The sequence below is a fragment of the Nilaparvata lugens genome, chromosome X, assembly GCF_014356525.2.
Source record: "Nilaparvata lugens isolate BPH chromosome X, ASM1435652v1, whole genome shotgun sequence".
Classification (NCBI taxonomy): domain Eukaryota; kingdom Metazoa; phylum Arthropoda; class Insecta; order Hemiptera; family Delphacidae; genus Nilaparvata; species Nilaparvata lugens.
Genome location: NC_052518.1, coordinates 97874901 through 97894898, shown reverse-complemented (window position 1 = coordinate 97894898; position 19998 = coordinate 97874901). Strand labels below are relative to the sequence as shown.

General features: G+C 33.2%; 2 protein-coding genes across 3 annotated transcripts in view; both read right to left on the bottom strand.

The window, feature by feature from the left end:
• Window positions 1-5836: 5836 nt before the first annotated feature.
• Window positions 5837-7481, bottom strand: LOC111056984 (casein kinase II subunit alpha-like). Its single transcript, XM_022344400.2, is given in 2 exon segments — window positions 5837-6844; window positions 6846-7481. Coding segments are annotated over 2 exon segments (918 nt in total). The 5' UTR covers window positions 7340-7481; the 3' UTR covers window positions 5837-6420.
• Window positions 7482-7654: 173 nt separating this feature from the next.
• Window positions 7655-19998, bottom strand: part of LOC111056987 (ubiquitin carboxyl-terminal hydrolase 33-like) — a 247806-nt gene continuing 235462 nt past the window's right edge. For both annotated transcript variants that reach the window (XM_039442782.1, XM_039442783.1), the window contains 6 exons: window positions 19168-19200; window positions 17599-17733; window positions 17323-17441; window positions 15638-15807; window positions 14992-15187; window positions 7655-7758 (listed from right to left, as the gene is read on the bottom strand). In XM_039442782.1, coding sequence (XP_039298716.1) covers window positions 7719-7758; window positions 14992-15187; window positions 15638-15807; window positions 17323-17441; window positions 17599-17733; window positions 19168-19200 — 693 coding nt within the window. In that variant the 3' untranslated portion in view covers window positions 7655-7718. The remainder of the gene's footprint in view (window positions 7759-14991; window positions 15188-15637; window positions 15808-17322; window positions 17442-17598; window positions 17734-19167; window positions 19201-19998) is intronic.

Below are 19998 nucleotides of genomic sequence, written 5' to 3'. Positions count from 1 at the left end.
GGGGTGGCTACCAAAATATGTCTTTGATGCCATAAAAATACCAAATTTGTATGTATGCTGATGATATAAGTTTGTGCATAGCGGGCAAAAACTCAAATTTTCTGAAAGTAAATGTAAAGATTCAGTATAGATTTTTTAATTTTTTTAGAAAAGAAACCGATTGCTAAATGATTATCAAACAAAAAGTGTATATTTCTTTATTTCACTTGCCCAGCCCACAGCAGCCCCATGCACGTTTCCAAGGATCTCAAATTGGAGAAAATATCAGATAGGGAATGACCAGTTTTAGACAGCTGGCACCCATCTATAACACAGCAACTTTAAAATCTATTTGGCCACTATACACACACAATTTCATATGGAGTAAAATTATATATAGAGGGTCAAAACATTTATTGACATGGGCTGCTTTTAATTTAATAAAACAAAATAAATCTTATAGCACCCTTTATTCTTTAAAAACTTTAAAATAGTTGAACAACTAGTTTCGGTTTACACCATCTTCAGGTTCTAAAATAAAACCTTTTTATTTTAGAACCAGAAGATGGTGTAAACCGAAACTAGTTGTTCAACTATTTGAAGTTTTTTAAAGAATAAAAGGTGCTATAAGATTCATTTTGTTTTATTAATAGAGGGTCAAATACATGGTGATTTTTCAGTCCTGTTACCCATTATTTCAGTTTTTTCAGTAACCCATATGACATATTTTTGGGTATAAGTCTTTTATTATGCAATTTTACTGGTTATAAATTTACATATTATAAATGTAGATGACCTTAAGGGGTATTTTAGGTATTCTGGAATCTGTGTAGTGTTCAGGGTGAACACTACTATCAATGATTATAATAAAATGTTATAAATTAACAAAAATAATGAATTACTTATTTTTTATTCAATATACCAACCTGAGCAAGGGATGTCGCATCCTGGGCCGATCTTAAGCCCACATTGGGACACTCCCCAAAAAATTGTTTTTGCAATAAATAATCAATTGATAATCAATGCAGTTGCCATCCTCAAGGATGAAAGTGTAAACAAATACAATAAATATGAAATTAAAAATGTAGATTTTTTTATTTTTGTCCAAGTTATAGCTGTTTGAATTTTGGTGTCCCAACGTGGGCTGGTTTATTATTTAAAATATTACAATGACTAGTCTCGACCATAGGTCATTTTCAAGTTGAAATGTGGAAAAAAAGTATAATAAGTTTTTTGTTCAACTTATTACTTATTTGTTGGTTACTGAAGAATATTGCTTAAAATGACCACCCATCACACATGTTATTATATATGCAGTAACACATGTTTTGGCTCTTTTCACAATAATATCATGCTATTTGGTGAAAGAACATTCTGTTTATAAGACAACCGGAGTCTTAATTAAAGGGAGTTGTAGTATGTCTGCAATGAAGAGATTTATTGATTGATAGCATATTGTAGCCAACTTCTCTGGACTAGCTTTTCCAAGTTTGGAGTTAATCAATAAATAGTAAGGTAAAATATTAGTATAATAGTATAGTGAAATATTATACTATAGTGAGGTCCACGTTATAATGGCAGAATAGAATAGAATAGAAACATATATTCATGAGTTGATCAAATTTCTGGTTGTGGTATTGAATTCAGTTGACTCAATGACAGACACCTCTATTACGCTTTCTCATCTGAGCTTAGACCTTCTAACCTATTACCATGTAAGTTTTTTAAATAGAGATGCTTCCCATGTTATTTAAATGGAGTCACTTTTACTCCCTAGGGAGTTTTTCTGTTTTTTACTACCTAGAGCGAAAAAGTGACACTTTAGTATTATGTTTCAGGGAGTAAAGTAAGTACTTTAGACAGTAGGTGGAGGAAAAGTAATTCTTTGCATTCTGTTATCAGTGCAGGAATGGTCACTTTTCAAGGTAACTGTTGGAAAAATGTAATTTATAATATGAAATTGATTATTATATAAGTCAAAGATTGGAAATAATTCAAGTTCAGCCATGCCTCTATGGCTCTTTTTCTGTGTTTGTTGTTTGTTATTGTTGTTATGATACTATACTGAACGATATTTTTGTAGGTAACTGAATATATTTAATTGCTGGTTAATTGGTTCAATGCGTTTGTTTCTACTATATTTCAATTCTTCTTAATGTTTTATGAAGCTTGATTTGATTTGATGATTTGTATTAAATGGCTTTAAAATGTAAATTTTCCAATAAATTTTACGTCTTGAGTTTTGTTATAGTGATTGCATTTATTGTTTTTTGACTCTCGCTTCTTCAAGCTAACTTGTAACTTTTAAATTTCTGAAGTAAAAGACCAAAGATTTCAAGATTTGTACAATAATGCTCTGTATAAAGTGTAAACAAAAATAACATTAATATTGAGATGGCATACAGGCCACTTTATACAAAATAGTCGACTCTGATGGGTACCTATTGTTCTGTTTATTAGTCATTGAGTTCGGAAAATTTGTACTGAGAATTGAAAAATTGAAAGTCCCTGAAATTATGTTGATGCAACTTATTGAATCCATATGTTTGAATATAGAATAATCAATATTACCCTATAAAATTTTCTATACAATCTTCAATCTTAGGTCTTAAGACTCTATTATAATTTTATGAATTCTTTCACAAAAATATTAAAATTGTTGGGTATAAATTCTGGGTTGTGTCAATCATATTAAAATAAACAATGCTCTTTGAAGCTTTCTATTCAAAACCAATTCTATTAAAACAATAATAACTTTTCAAACAAAAAGAAGCCTTCTATTTCTTTTCTAGTTGAAAACATAAATTATTTTGGGAATATCAATGTCAATATCCCTTTCAATTGCCAGAAGGGCCAATGATGACAACCTTTCTTGGTCAATTGTGTTTTTAGTGTAAGTTTTTAAGCAAAAAATATATGAAAACGATCTTTCTCAGGAAGCTGTGTTCATTGGGATTGTAAAATACAACCGGTACAGTTCAAAAATCTGAGGAAACACAGTTTTCAAAGATGACTTGACAAAAAGGTCTGCTCTTTCTTTGATTTTCGTTACATTTCTGAACTGTTGCACTGTCGAATTTTTCAACATGAAAGCTATTATTGTGTGCTTTATATTGAGGATTTTTTCACTTGTTACGTTCCTTGTCCTATTACCATTGGTAAGGAAAGTATTGCTTTCCAAAAAAAAATAAATTAAGGTATCCTAATTTCAAGTTTTCTATACGTTTCAAGGTCCCCTGATTCCAAAAATATGATTTTTGGGTGTCGGTCCTGTGTGTATGTCTGTGAACACGATAACTCCATTCCTAATTAACCGATTGACTTGATATTTTAAACTTAAGGTCCTTATACCATGAGGATCCGACAACAAGAGATTAAATTAAAGATGGCGGATAAAGACTAAAAAAACCATGTTTTTTACGGTTTTCTCGAAAACGGCTCAACCGATTTTCTTCAAATTTATACCCTGGACAGCTTTTTAACTGATCAACTGACATGAGTCTCATTCCTGGGGAAATTGCAGGAGCTCCTTGCAGGAGCATTCTTGAGAAAAATGGATTTTGTCAAATTCCTATCAGGATTTTCTCAAAAATGAGTTGACCGATTGTTTTTCAAATTCGTACCCTGTATAGTTATTCATCAACTGGCTTAAGTCTTCTTCCTGGGAAACTAACAGGGGGTCCACCCCATCCTTGAGAAATGGACTTAGTATCCTCATTCTCGTGCATGAGGTATATAGGTGGGTAGAGCAGTTTATTCAAAAGAATACATAGTCGAGATATTTCATCTGTAGAACAGCTGTTTTGACGGCTATTAAAAATCATCGAATTTCACAATAATTTACACAAAGGAAAATGTACTTTGAAAACAATTATATTCAATAGTATGATCGTAGTTTTAAATATATAGCCGCCAATCGTCGTTATGTTATTCCCCTAAATTATTCTCGTTTAAGAATGAGGCTTACAGTTCAATGAGCAAGGAAAGTTGTGTAAGTGTACCACACCAGATTTTTTCAAATAGTTGATGTCAATACTTCCTGATTATTATCAAGTTATCTGATAGCCCATTATCAAGATTTTTGGGGTGGCAAAAAAAGGGTTTGGGAACTCTGGGGTGGCAAAAAAGGTGTTGGGTAAATTACGCCAGTGGGTTCAATTAAATCAAACACATAGATAGAAATAAAGATTATTTTTATCAATAATGCTCAAAGTTTCTGTTACATTTGAAAATATTGCCACTATTTACCAAATATATGCCAAATTTGCCATTATGTTACCAATAATATTTTCAACATAAAAACACATTTATCAGTCTACGAATATTATTATGCTTCATTTTTCATAACATAGGCTAATAAGGCTACATAATATTGCTGTTTTTAAATGATAAAATTTGAAATTTTGAAACATTACTTGTGATCACAGTTCAATTAGATGATTGATCAATATTGTAGAATTAGTTCGAGAGTAGAGAATTCATCGAAGTACAATATATTTCTTTTGAAAATAAACTTTCTAAACTGAATTGCGATTAAGTGATCAACACAAGGCTATACTGAAATAATAAAATGAATAAGTGTGACCTTTTCCCACGTTGAGGCATACACATACATGTTTGGATAAAATTATCCAATTCCAGGAATGCTAATCCATGTTTTATATTTCAATGTTAGTTTGTTGAAACCAAACCATTCAACAATTTAATAGAAAATTTAAATAAAAAATGTGATGAAGAATCATTTTATTTCTAAACAGCCAACGGGATTTTATTAAACTATTACAGTATCAATTCATAATGAATTATAATAACGTCTCCATCTCATTAAGAAGCCGAATGAATTGAGTACTCACCTAAGAGCAGCTTGAGTGTGATTAAATTAATAATACTGTACTTGACATTTGTAATAAAGCAAAACACCATAATATATTAAAGCAAGTGATAACCAATACACTAATAACAAGTATCAATCTGCATTATTGAAATAGCAAATAATCTGTTCATATATGAATTAACTCGACAAAATAATAAAATTAATTATGAATGATATTATTAGAAATAATTGGATCCATTGTATCTCCAAAAGTGCTGCGGCACTGAAAGACAAGTAGTTGGCATCTTATCTCAATAATCTTACTCAAGTAATAATCACTGGCAAATGAAACACTTAATCTATACAAAATATAATATTCATAGTTACATTTACAACACAATAAAATTTGAAAACATCTTTAGATGACAGAATAACAGAATAGGATTTATTGTTTCATATCACAGCTAACATTCATGTGATACACTAAGCTAAACATATATAATTTTAGAAATTAACAACTTCCATTGAATTGTGAATTGGAACGTTAATGGTACAAAAAGAAAATCTTCAATATAAACAAGTCACAGTTTTCCTTGACAGATTGAGAAGCACAGTGCTTATATTCCGTTTAAAAAAAAGTAATAAATAAAATTATTTAATAAAGTTCAAACAATGTAGTAGTAGCAGTACAATCAAATTACGTTTCTAATCTTTCGTACAGTTTACAAATTTCAAATGAACTTTTATCCTTATTAGAAGTCAATTTACAAGTTTCATTTTTAAAATGGGATTTTCTTTAGCAATTTACAGCAGATCAAAGATAACAATCTTATCAGATTGTACGGTATAACTTGAAATGATTGGTGAAATAGTGTAGAGATAAATTGGTAGATTGAGAATGAAACGACAGCATTCGGAATAGTTAACTAATCGGTATTGTGAATATTTGAACCTGCGAATAGCAAATAATAATTTAAAATAATTGAATTTTGAAATAGCAAAATCTAGTCTTTTTGTTGAAATGACCGAATAACGACACAATACCTCAATAGCTATTCATTTTCTGATGTGCTAAAGTTATCCAACTAAACTTGAAGGTTGTAAAATATCACTCATAAAAACCAATGCAAGTAAGAAGAATAATGCATGTTCAGTCAAGGAATAAGTTTAATAATTTTGTCATTTTTCTCTTACATTATAATATTTCTATTATAATAAGGTGAGAATGTTTAATAATGGTCTTCAACAAATAGGCTGCCTGTTTTCTAATGAATTCAACACACAACGGATTTTCGTTTCCAATATTTTTATGCTTACTGAATTCCTAAGACCATATTAAAAGTTTATATAATACGCTTAATAGACGTCTTAAACATACAATATAATGCATTAACAGTTAAAGTCCAATACAAAATTAATGTTCGCAGAACAGAGGAGGCCTACCGTTATTTCGAATGGTGGACAAACACACTTAAGCGAGTCTGCAAACAACACTTTCCAATTGTTGTAATATACAATAGACAGTTCATTGCGTTGATTGAGGCGTGGCGATCACTCCTACGCCGGGAGCTACGCTCGGACCAACACCAGCACTGCTACTCACTGCTGCTGTTCCTCGTGCTGGCATGCTAGTCACCTGCAGGCACTGGGCCTGCTATGGGAGTAGGAGACGAAGATACTATGTTCAGCCGATTCTGCTCCTTCACAACTGGATAGAAGTAAGGATGATCCATGGCTTCGCGAGCAGTAAGACGTTCATAATGATCGTATCGTAATAGTTTGTCCAAAAAGTCAAGAGCTTCTGGGGTGACAAGATGCTGGTTTTCACTATGTACAAATCTCTCCCACCTTTTCCGCGAGTGTCTCCCTAGGATATCTGAAAACCTTGGATCAAGATCCATGTGATATTTGTCTGAATATTCGTAAAGTTCTTCTGTTCCCAACACTTTAGCAATGCGAACTAACTGATCATAATTATCATGTCCATGAAAAAACGGTTCTTTCCTAAATATCATGCTTGCCAGCATACAACCAAGAGACCACATGTCTAGCTTGATGATCGATCATCACATTGTGAGGCTTCACGTCCCTATGCATGATGCCCATGCTATGACAGTAGTCTAGTGACGTTAGCAGCTCGTACAGATAGTATCGAATGTCGAAGTGGTTCAACGTTTGATACAGTTGTTTGAAATCGGTGTTGTTGACATGCTCGAAAATGAGCGCAGGCGTTCTCGAGATTGGATCCTTCACAACCGCTAGTAACGTTATGATGTTCATGCCACCTCTCAAGTTCTTAAGAATTTTTATCTCTCGCTTGATTTTATTTTTCTTCACCGGCATTAATATTTTTACTACGCATTTTTTGTTACTTGTTACATTTATGGCTTCAAATACTTCACTGTATTTGCCTCTGCCAAGTTTTCTAACTAGCTGGTAGTCGTCTTGTTGCCCCCAATCGACTGCATAAGCTTCGTAGTCCCAGTACTCTCGTGGCTTGTGAGAATTGACATCGCAGTAGACACGTGCTCGACTGGGCAGATTCATGGCTGAAAGGTGTCGGTGTCGGCTGAGCTCGGTTGTCAAACTGCTCCCTCCTGCCACTGACCTCCCGACGCTTACTCCTCCACCCCTCACCCCACTCCACACCTCATTAAACACTCCTAGCACATTTCACAGTCGAATAGTAAATTTTGAGATTTATATGATAGACTCATCAACATTACAAAACTTTGAGCGATGAATAAAGGCTGTTAATAACTTAATTTAACTGTAAGTGTTGTTTAATAAACCGTCTTCCAAAAAGAATAAATTCCAAGATGGCTGCTTACATCCCGCCACGGAATATCAGAAAAAAAGTCGTAGTCGTGGAATGAGGCTCATCTATTTGGATTTCACATAGACGTCAAATCATTTGATTCGCCCACTATTCCTTCGTCATTGAAGGCCGATCTTTGCGTAGTTGACTGAAAAAGAAATAATATATAAAAATAGTAATAAAAATATCAAGATCTCATTACACGAAAAAACTTCTATTCACACATCTTTGATAAAGGTCTCAACGGGATCTTATGTGAGCTCCACCCTCTAATTCAGAGTGCGGCATCACAATTAAATTTTTTAAATGGTTACTATTAAGTTAATTGATGACATAGTGGAATGCTTGTAGTCACTTTCAAGAGGGCTGATTTTAAAAGTCTTAGTAAACTCAATACTGTAAACTAGTTCAAACTAAAACTAAAAAAACTACAGAGGCTAGCACAATGATGCTCAGTCTAACGCGCTGTTGATTCAAGACTGAAATGGAATAAATGAGTTGGCTACATTAAAAGTCTATTACATCAAACTATTCTGTTCAAAGTGTTGAATATGTGAATAGATTTACTATAAGAGTTTACTCACTCTTAAAAAAGTGAAATTTGATAGTCTGGAATTTTTTAGATTTCCTAAATTCCATTAATTTCATTTTTGTATGATCTATTAGTAAATTTTAATGTCAAGAACGGTTTGAGATATCGATGAGCGGGTTTCGCCATTCATTTTCTCTTTGAATTCTGTATCGAAATCATGTATCATATGACCACCTTTCCATTTAAGAAAATTAAGCTGGATTCAAAATTGCGGTTCCAAGAAGGCAGCCCAAAATTTTGAAACGACAGAAGTAGTTTTTTGTTCAATTCACATCAATCAGACCAATCGTCAAATTTCTCCTGTGAAAGAAATATTCAGCTGTTTCCATAATTTTCACCAATCTTGTATGTAGAATGAAAAGCACACATCATCAAGGACTGTTTAAACGTTCAATATGACTATTTAATGTGACATTTGCCGCAAGACATACATCAGCTGTATTCTCTCCAAACATTGATAAATATTTTTTGTTGCATTTGCTTCAAATTCAAACTGATAATAAATAATATAGACAATATTCCAGTGCTTTATTATGGATAAATATCACTATATTTCACCAAAAACAGTATCTGAAATTTAGACACTTTTATCATCATGGAGCCTATCAGTAGTTCAAGTAAATTCAACTCACTTGGTCATATCATCTCCATTATCTAATTAATGCTGAATAAATCATTCAGATCAGAAATTTCAATAATGCTAAACTTGAATACTTATTTAGAATCTATGAGCAGCTCAACATACATCAGTAAATTCAAAGGTAATGATTAATATACATCCTTAGAAACATGATCAATCACAATATTATTATTATTCATGATTAGTATCTGAAATTGAATTGTATTTATTCTTATTTTTTAACAGTATACTACTGCAACAGCTATACATTAAGGCGAAACACCGCAGGCCCTAGTTCAAAAATTGCCACCACGTAGCGCTTTATAATCATGCGAAATACTTCATGCTATTACTCGCTCATTATTAGAGTAAAACTTGTTTTGAAAACTGATTTATTCTTGTAATATATATCTCCATGCCGCTACCATGTCGATTTATTTTTATGTTTTATTTAAACAGAAATAAATTTCTTAATTTCAAAGGGAACCTTTTTTTCAAGAAAAACATGAAAACATAAAAAAATTTTATCATTTTTCAGCTTGAAGATCGAACCAGTGGTTCCATCGGAATCATATTCACAAGTTTTATCTCTATGATTTTTTATGCGCTCCTACCCTCCACCCCATCCACACGTCATTCAGGCACCTTCCACCCCAACACACAAGTCACTCACCCGCCACCCCACCAACAAGTCAGCCTTCATTCTCAGTGCTCAGGCTGGTCACAACTTTTCTTAGTTCTTCAGCTTGTTCACTTGTTGTCATATTGACAGTGATCGTGGCTAGTCCTAGGACATAGTATTTCCAGACGCACTTCCTATATAATTCAGATTTCCGTATTATATATATTTCTCTGTCATTTTCGGCCGGTAAAATGGATTCAAGACATACGGTGAAGGGAAAGAAGAAGTTGGTTCTTTCAGCCAGGAGAATGAAAAGGCGGCTACCACCAGAATTTCTCAAGCGAGGTATTTCGGTATGTATGTTTTTATGTTTGTTAATAAGATCAAAGTGAAATCATTCTGCTTGGAAAAACTACGTTGTGGAAACGTAGGTGATTTTTGATATATCTAACCCACGATAACGGAAACTTTCAAAACCGCCATGAAACAAACGTGAGATGAGAAAAATAATTTTATTTATGACAGTAAAAACTTAAAAACTTGCCACTTAGGGATCAATTTCGAGGCTCCGAGCTTCGCTCTGGGGTACAAAAGCATATAAGTATAAACGCATAATTTATAATATTCATTTATTGATTCACAGAACACAATTCTTGCCCAAACCTGTTTCTCCCCAAATATTGATGTATAGCAGTAGACTATATACAATATAAATACGGTAGTCCAAAAAGTAGGTTGTGTTCCATACATTTTTGAATTTAAGTTCAATTATCAGTCTAAAAATTTGAAATCAGGAAAGTTCGAATTTCGAATTTTTACAAACCAAATTGAATAACAAAATACACTCACTAATCACTTAAAACTGTAAAATAATGATTGACTTTGAAAATATTGATAAAGGTACTTCAATTTGAATAAAAAAAGGTTGGATCTTGAATAAAATCATATCGTTGGTCATATCAACAAATCAGATATCCTATTATATTAAGCGAGCAATTTATGTATTTTTATATCTGGTTATTTATGTTCAACGGATTTCGAAAACGGCTCTAACGATTTTCACGAAATTTTGAACATAGTAGGTTTATGATATAGAAATTCGATTGCACTAGGTCTCATCCCTGGGAAAACTCGCTGAAGGACCTGAAAAGGATAATTTATCCTTGGAAAAAGAGATGATAATTTCGTCGTCTGTCGATAACAGAAGATGCGTGTGCCTGTGTGGGAGATCAGCTGTGTAATCAATTAGCTTACCGTATCTCGCGAGAAATCTAGAAATTTCAATTGACTCGATCAAAATAATCTGATTTGTTGACATGAGATGGTATATCATAATATTCAAAGTTAATCATCATTTTACAGTTCTAAGTAATAAGTGAGTGTTATTTTGTTATTCAATTTGGTTTGTAAACAATCTAAATTAGAACGTTTATGTTTTCAAATATTTGAACTGAAAATTTGACCAGAATTCAAGTGTATGGAACATAACCTACTTTTTGGAATATTTATAATGTATAAATAAAAATTCGGGGAAGAAACAGTTTTGGGCTATGCCTGTTAGTCCTTCCCCAATCATTTTAAAGAATTGAGTTCTGTTTATAAGTAAATAAATAAATAACGAGCGAAGCTCGGTGCCCCAATATTCTGTTAATCAATATTGCAAGATAAACTGATTGATAAACTCATGGGATAAACTGATTGATTGCAATAGTTCAACAGCTGAACATAATTCTGTCTCACTCCTACTCAGACACTCCCATCTTCAGTTATCGACAGACGGCGAAGTTATCAGCTGTTATACCAAGGATGAATAACTATTATCCTAGTTTGTCTACGTTTAATCATAGAGAAATAATAGTGTAAAATATGCTATTGTTTCTCTATGGTTTAATTCATTGAATTGACATTTGAAAGTGACAGTATTTTTCGAAAAATGTTGAGCAAGCCTAAATAACAAGATTCAATAAGGTACTGGCTGATTCATTAAAAAAATTAGTAGCCCCACATGATTCCATAGGATGATAAATAATTTCATACGTGCACGTTTACCTAACAATGTGTGGAATTTTCTAAGTTGGGCTGTTTCTTGATTTTTCAGGTGCAAGGGCAACTACATGTAGCTGAGAAAAAAATCTGTTATTTTGTAGTGTGGACAAGGAAGAAAGATATCCATATTGAAAAGATCGAGAGGGATGACAGGTTTTGGACCGACAAGATGGACAAAAAGTTAATTTATTTCTACCATCACGCCTTGTTGCCAGAGATACTGGATCCTCGAACTTGCCGAAGTATGGCAATCAGGGAGCCCATCAATCCCATTTTCTCATTTTTAAATAAAGTCTCATTGAAAATTATCACATCTATTGGTTTTTTGTATGTCCTTAGTTCTTATAAAATAAACAGTTGTAATAACATAAAAAATTAAGAACATGGATTAAAAACGTTGACCGCACACCTTATAAGGTATATGAAAAAACTTAATATAGTTGGAATTAAAATTAAATCAATATAATAATATTTTTTAAACTTTACTGTATGAACAGAGATATTGTGGAATTTCTCTATACCAAGGTGAAATGAAAGCGATGTTGTCAGTTCCACATATTTTTTTTTTTTTGAACGAATTAACTAAGCCAATATGACTCAAATAAATCATATGGAACTGACAATATCGGTCTTATTTCACTATTCTATTGAAATTATATACAAAAAATATTTGAAAATATCAGCAGTATGTACAACTTTTCTTATCATAAACTATTCCATCATTGTATACAAATCGAATTTATACGATTTCCAACTTGATTAACCTGTATATTTGCAGTTATTGAACGAAAGCTATAACGTGATTTGACGACATACGTTATTGAGGATATAACCAATACCTACTATTAATAGAAAGCTATTACCATAGAGAAACAATAGCGTAATGTTATGCTATCGTTTCTCTATGCTATTACTAAGTAATAGCATAAGTAGATATCCCATGGTATAGAGCGTTTATGTCGCAACTTGTACTGTTATCTCAAGCTGATAGTCCACATAATTTCCACGTAGTTCTTTCCTGTGAAGCTTTATAACGCTGGTATTCTCTCATATTGTGCCGTTCATACACTCTTACCCGGTCAAAACAGTAAAAATCGACAATAATCGACAGTAATCGGCTTGGGATAACAGTAAAAGTTGCGACATAAACGCCCTATACCATGGGATATCTACTTACGCTATTGTTTCTCTATGGTAATAGCGGATGTTGAATCAGGGTAACATTGGAATTGTGTAAGAAAAAATGTCTGGTGACATCAACAAACCAGTTGATGGGTGTCTGTGTTTTGGGAGTAATCACACAGACTGTCTGTCGTTTATGTGTCAACACGTGATTTCAGCTGTCTGTCTTGAATTTTGATTCTGACTTATTCCATAATATAGACGAAGGACAATGCTATAGAAGGACAATGTTGACAGAAGAGGGCTCAACTTCATTGTTTTGATGTTTCAAAACTACACTCAAGTTCAAACTACAGCTATTCATTTGTTTCATTTTTGTCATTGCACAATAATCGTAAAATTGTTGATTGAACCATTACGCAAAGAAATATATTTTGTGAATTGCAAACTTTGTCAATCACTCCCACAACAATAACCATGATAATGGTCACTGACTATAGCTCCGAAGAGAGAAAGCTCTGAGACTAGTTAGATAGAAAGAAAATGAGAAAGAGAGAATAAGAGAGAGAACGAGTAAAAAGGCTCACAATCAATGCATTAGGCTTAGGCAGTGAACTGACCTGTGCTACTGTTCTGACTGCGTGAACAATACACTGCAATTGAACAATGCATTGGAACTAAAAACGCGCTTTCGACAGAACCGTTCAACCGATTTGTTTGAAATTAAATTTTAAATTCTTGAAAAAAATTTGCCTTTAAAATGACTACCTGCATTAGTTAAATTTTTACTTATTATAAAAGTTATCAATTGTTAAAACTTATTCAGATAGAAAAAAATCTGGTGTGGTACACTCACACAACTTTCCTTGCTCATTGATCTATAAGCCTCATTCACGAGGATAATTTAGGGATTAACATTATGCCGATTGGCGGCTAAATAATTAAAACTACGATTATACTATTGCGATTGATTTCAGAGTACATTTTCCTTTGTTTGAATTATGAAATTTGAGGATTTTTTAAAAGTTGTCAAAACAGCTGTTCTACAAATAAAATATCGACGTGTGTTCTTTTGAATAAACTGCTCTACCCACCTACCTCAAGCACGAGAAGGAGGTTACAAAGTAAATTTCTCAAGGATGGGGTGGACCCCATGCTAGATACTCAGGAAGGAGACTCATGCTAGTTAGAAGAGCTGATATATAACTATACAGGGTATGAATTTGAAAAAATCGGTCAAGTCATTTTTGAGAAAATCGTAAAAAACATGGCTTTTTAGCCATTATCCGCCATTTTGAATTGAATTTTATTGAATTTCTTATTGTCGGATCCCCATGGTATAAGGACCTTGAGTTTAAAATTTCAAGTCAATCGGTTAATTAAGAATGGAGTTATCGTGTTCACACACACATACACCCACACACACAGAAGACCAACACCCAAAAATCATGTTTTTGGACTCAGGAGACCTTAAAACGTATAGAAAACATGAAATTGTGGTACCTTAAATTTTTTTGGAAAGCAATACTTTCCTTACCTATGGCAATAGGGCAAGGAAAGTAATACTTTCCTTACCTATGGTAATAGGGCAAGGAAAGTAAAAATGTATTAAGTGAATTGCAAACTTTGTCAATCACTCACTCCCACAACAATAACCACGATATGGTCACTGACTACAGCTCCAAAGAAAGAAAGCTTTGGAACTAGAGTGAGAAGGTGCTCAATCAATGCGTTGGGCTGTGAACTGACCGTGTGCTACTGTTCTGACCGCGTCAACAATACAATCCAATTGAACAATGCATTGCAATTAAAAACGGGCTTCCGGCAGAACCGTTCAACCGATTTGTTTGAAATTAATTTTAAAATTCTTGAGAAAAATTTGCCTTTGAAATGACTACCTGCATTACTTAATTTTTTTCTTAATATAAAAATTATCAATTGTAAAAACTTATTCAAATTGGGGGAAAAAATAGCATATGGTAGCGAGTTTCAAACCTTTAAGCTGATTGCAAAACAGTTTTGGTCTTCCATATTGGACTAAAAATAAGTGAGTAATCACATGAAGTAATTTGACCCCAACAGTGCTGCTATCTATGGGGCTAGATTTCAATTTTTTCTATGCTGATTCGCCTTAATAGTATGAACAATGAGCTAACGCCTATGATTGAGGAGCGAGTTCCTAAGATAAAGTATAGTATTGGAAGACCATTAACATAAAATTACAGTATTATACTGTACATGATAAAATTGAAGCATGCTGATGAGAAAATAGAACAAGAAGGTAACATTCTGTACACCAGTAGCGTTAATTCAAGCATCCATCCTTCATATTAACACTAACATTGAAACCATCTGTGTAAATCATTGGAAATGGACTAACCTATAAAATAGAAGGTATGCTTCACACGAAGCAACCTTATCTTCTGTGACCTTGGTCACACGTAGGTCGTCATACTCGAACCAGATTTTTTTTTCTTCATGAAGCCCATAACAGATGTAATGTCCACTATTTAAACTGTTTCCTTTATGGCATATAGTTGCCATAAGGTCGTACGTTTTAATCTCCGACAGGCATTCTGAAAAACAAGTCAAACATGTTACCTTGCAATACCTCACCTTAATCGAATAATGCCTTACAATAATCGAATGATGCATTGTCTTGGAGCTCTTTCCTTGCTCAGTTATTTCACATAAATTAACTCCGAAACAACTAAAGCAATACATATCAAAATTCAACTCAAAATTTTTTTTGATTTAACCAACATAATTGAGAAATGCCAATTGAGACACTTGTTAATTGGAAATTGACGGATTCATTAAAGTTTGAAAGTAATAAACAAATTATTCAAAAGCAATCACATTCTGTACTACAGGCATTCATTAAGTGGAATTTCGTCATTGATTGGCTTCATCTATTTGACTATGTCTAACATCATATTGTCAATAACAAAACTGGAAATAATGGAATGTTGTAGAAATCACATGAAAATTCAATCAGTTTCTAGACAAGGAGAGAGAATAATTACCAGAATGAACAAAAGGTGTCATGTCGAGTTCAGTGATCGGGAATGAAACGTGTTGAGTTTTTTTGGTCGAGTCAGGCAGGAACCTCTTCAGGTTTATACACAGTACCTCCGGTAGCTGTGTAATTTTGGAGAATGCTATCCCATCACGGGCTGCGGCGCATTTGCCACACCTGCAAATTGAACAAAATTTAATCATTTGTCAGAAATTGAGCAGATGTTGCTTGGTAAAGCTCTTTGAGCTCACAGCTACGATTAGTGAATTCACTCAAAATAGAGTAATTTTGTTCTACTGTTACTGTATAACCATAGAAGCTCTAAACACCACCAGCCAGCATTCTTCATTTAAGCTTGCTTCCTCAAGTCAAATAGTCAAATACAATCCCGTAATTAGTCGAGACTATTCAATCACCAGTTGACTGACACCACGCAGGAAAATTCCAATTTTTTATCTTATCGGTGGCCAACTTATGAAGCTCTTTCTATAAAAAATTTTTAGACTGTAGCTGAGCCTCTGTACCGAATATGAACATTTCCCATAGGCCTACATCAGTTCTCGAAAACGTTGATATTATGTAGCTTATTTTTAAAAAAATGTGTATGAAAAAAAACAAATATTGTACAGAAATTACAAAACATTCATTTCACCCTTTCAAGTTTCAATCTTCTTGAAAATTCTAGAAGAACTACTGTAAAAATTGTAAAAAGGAACCCTCAAAGGTTACATCTGAACGTATTTGGTCAGTAGATTCTCAGTTCTGTTGATTTATGAATCAGAGTGAGTGATTGAGCGAATGAATCAGTGCAATTTCGCTTTTATATACAGAATGTTTCCGAACTCCTTACCAATATTCTAGGGCATTGTTCCTGGGTACAGAAAATGATTCAATAAATTAACTGGAATTATTAGGTGAGTAGGTGGTACATAGATTTCATAACTGGATTTTCAATATAATATACTCCAAGACCTTGGTGGTCTGACAGATGTAGTCCACTGCACACTCAATTTCACCCTGACTGATGTTTGAAGAAACGTTGTCCAAACAAGAGTTGAGTCAAGTCTGTTCGTAGTTGAAAGGCAGTAGAAATTTGTTGATCGCAGCATATTAAGAAAATTGAGTATTTGCACAAGTATGCCTTACATCAATATTTATGTCACCTGTTACAACCACTCTAAAATGTTTATACTTTTCTGAATTACAGAGCAACGAAGTAGAATGGTTGATATTATCTGTAAATAGTTCAATATTAGAACTAGGAGTTCTATATACAAAGGCCATAACTGAATGTTGACTAGGAAAAGCAATAACCACTATTTCACATTACCCCTCAATGCAATATTCACTGACATTGAAGGATGTATCTTTAATTGTGCAGAAAGCTGAGCCAAGCTTACAGTGTATACAAATCTAATTCATCATTACACAGCCTGCATTGCCACAAATCACTATCAGTGTCCGCATCCGGTTCAGTGCTAATATTCTTCCCGTAATGAGCCCGAGTATGAATAGTCCCATTACAGTTCATGGAGATAATATTTTCACTGCGACTCTGATACTGATATGTGGCAATCACAAACTAAGGCGGCAAAGCCAAATTTTATTGACTATTACTGTTGATGTGAATGTTATTGCTGTATGTTAAATGTAGTGAATAATATATTATGAGCTGAGCTATTGAGGACTAACCTGTACATGTTTTCATTTTTCAGTTCTTCCACACAGAAGAATGCCTGCAAACAGTTTTCGAGACTGACAACGCTGCGGCTTTGAAAGGGCATTAGCTTGCTCAGCCAACCAAACCAACTCTAGACAAACATATTAAAGGCACATTAATTACTATTATCATCACATACATTTTGCATTGATTGTAATTCTCAACAGGAAAAACCAAAATGTGTTGAAACAACTTTCAACGTGTAGAATGTACTAATAAATTACACTGAATAGACGTGGATAACTAACCTTTTTGAAACGGTACATTTCCTTGACATGTTTCAGGTCAGCATACTTCTTGGTTAATTCATCAAGAGCCTTCAAATCCTCCTTTGTAGGGATTTGGACGGTAATGAATCGTGTTGTTTCAGATCCTTCAGACATCTGTAAGCAAATTCAAAGTTTTAACGCAAAATCCAAATAATTCAAGATTCGATTTTGTGAAGTAAGTTCTGTTCTAAAATTTAAGAGAGCAGAGTCCATTTATAAAAATTGAATTTATTTTATAGGGCTACAAATCTTCCATAATTTTGCAGGCATTTAATGGAATGAGTTGATCAGGTCTTCCTTTGCCAATTACAGCAATGAAATTGAAATAGAAACATAGAAATAGAAATAGAAACAGAGACGGAGAGTACGATGGAACGAGCATCTCTCTGGTTCAGGGCGAATGGCTTTGTATTGAATACAATAAGACAGAAAGAATCAATTTCTATTTGAAATACGGTGCTACTCTCAACGCATCTAGTATAAAATTTCTTGGTGTTCATCTAGATCCAAAACTCACTTGGGAGCCTCATGTCAAATATGTGAGCACTAAGCTGTGTAGAGTGATCTATCTGCTGAGAAGCCTTGCTAATACGGTACCAAAAATATATTTAAGGACAGCATACTTTTCTTTCTTTCACAGTCTCATGTCTTATGGTATTCTTCTATGGGGAAATTCAGCGCACATTAACGATATTCTCCTGCTACAAAAAAAGCCGTGAGAATAATCACGGAATCACCTTATTTAGAACACTGTAGGCCTTCTTTATTCATAAATAATAAAACTCTGACAGTAAAAAATCAGTACATATATTCTGTTTTGTTATACACCAAGGAGAATCTGCATCGTTATCAATTAAGAAATACTATTCACCCTGTTAATACCAGAAACAATAGACAATATTCAATACCAAAGATTGTCTTAATATTTAAACAGTTTTGAAGCAGTTGGGCAAAAGGTGTATAATAAGTTACCGCTTCACCTCCAACAAACACCCCTAAAACGGTTCAAATTAAAGGTGCCCGATTGGATGGCGAACAATCCTTTTTATAAATTAAGTGAATTTTACGAGAGCAGAATCAGCATTCCTTAATTCTTATTTGTTAGCACGTATGAACAAGCTGCTTAATTTTGTAATATTGTCTTTGTTATTTGTAAAATTTGGAAATGTAATCTAAATAGCAATGTAATAGTAACAATGTGTCTGCCTCTTAATGTGTGACTGTCTATTTCATGTTCAATTTGTGTGACTTTGTCTTGTGCTTTTTTTACTGGCTGACAATAAAATTGTATTTATTTATTTATAATGATGAATAGAACTTGTTACTTTTTGTTTGGCAATATACAAGACTGTACCATGCTATGGCTACTTCTGAAAAAAACTCCTGTCAAACATTAGTTGACGATTAGTAGATTTTTATTAAATAATTTTGTTAGTGTACTGGTGAACTCAGTTTCATGGTTCAATCAATAAATTTGAATAAGTTTGGATCGAGATTTTGAAATTGAAAAGAAAAAACAGAAAATGTTTTGTAAATATTGCAACATACCCACGTCCTGTCTTCAGAAGCCTCTTCATGAACCTGTGAAACAGAAAAGATTTAAAAGTTCAAATTTGTAAACAGCGTGCATCACAAGAGGAATTACACAAAAATATTAATACCGAATAATTGTTTCCAGTTCATATTGTAAGTGGTAATGAATGATCAATGAGCTGGAATGAATTCCCTGCCATATCTCACTTTCCACTTGCATTTCGCATATATTGTACTTTTAGTTTTCAAATTCTACTTTCCGGGAGATGTTTCAATTATTCTACTCTTTGTTCACGTTGAAAAGTCTAGAGCTCAGTTACTGACATCGTTCAATGGTTAACAATTCTCTTTTGAATAGGAACTCGGACCAGTGAAGGAAGCTATTGTTATTCATAAAATTTGAATCATAATATCAAACTTGAATTTTAAAAAACACTTTTGGAGTGTCTCCATCTGATGAAGACCAACAACAGGTCGAAACGATCGTCACTAACAAAGTGCATTTTCACTCCATAAGTGTTTTTTAAAATTCAAGTTTAATTTTAACAGTGCAAATTATGGATATGCATCAGCATAATATCGAGTTGAATTCATAGTGAAATCTAATGGTTTTTAGTAATGTGCAAAATATATTTTTCTTAAACAGAAAATTACTAGTAGTGCCCCTTTTATATGTATTATTTAAACACAACTAGATTCGAGTGAATTAACATTCTCAAGTTTTTTTTTACAATTACAAATTACAAGTGCTCGGAACTAGTTGTGTTTATATAAAATATGTGAAAACGGTACAAGTAATTTTCTAGAATAATTGAACATACAAATAACAATACTGATTAAAATACT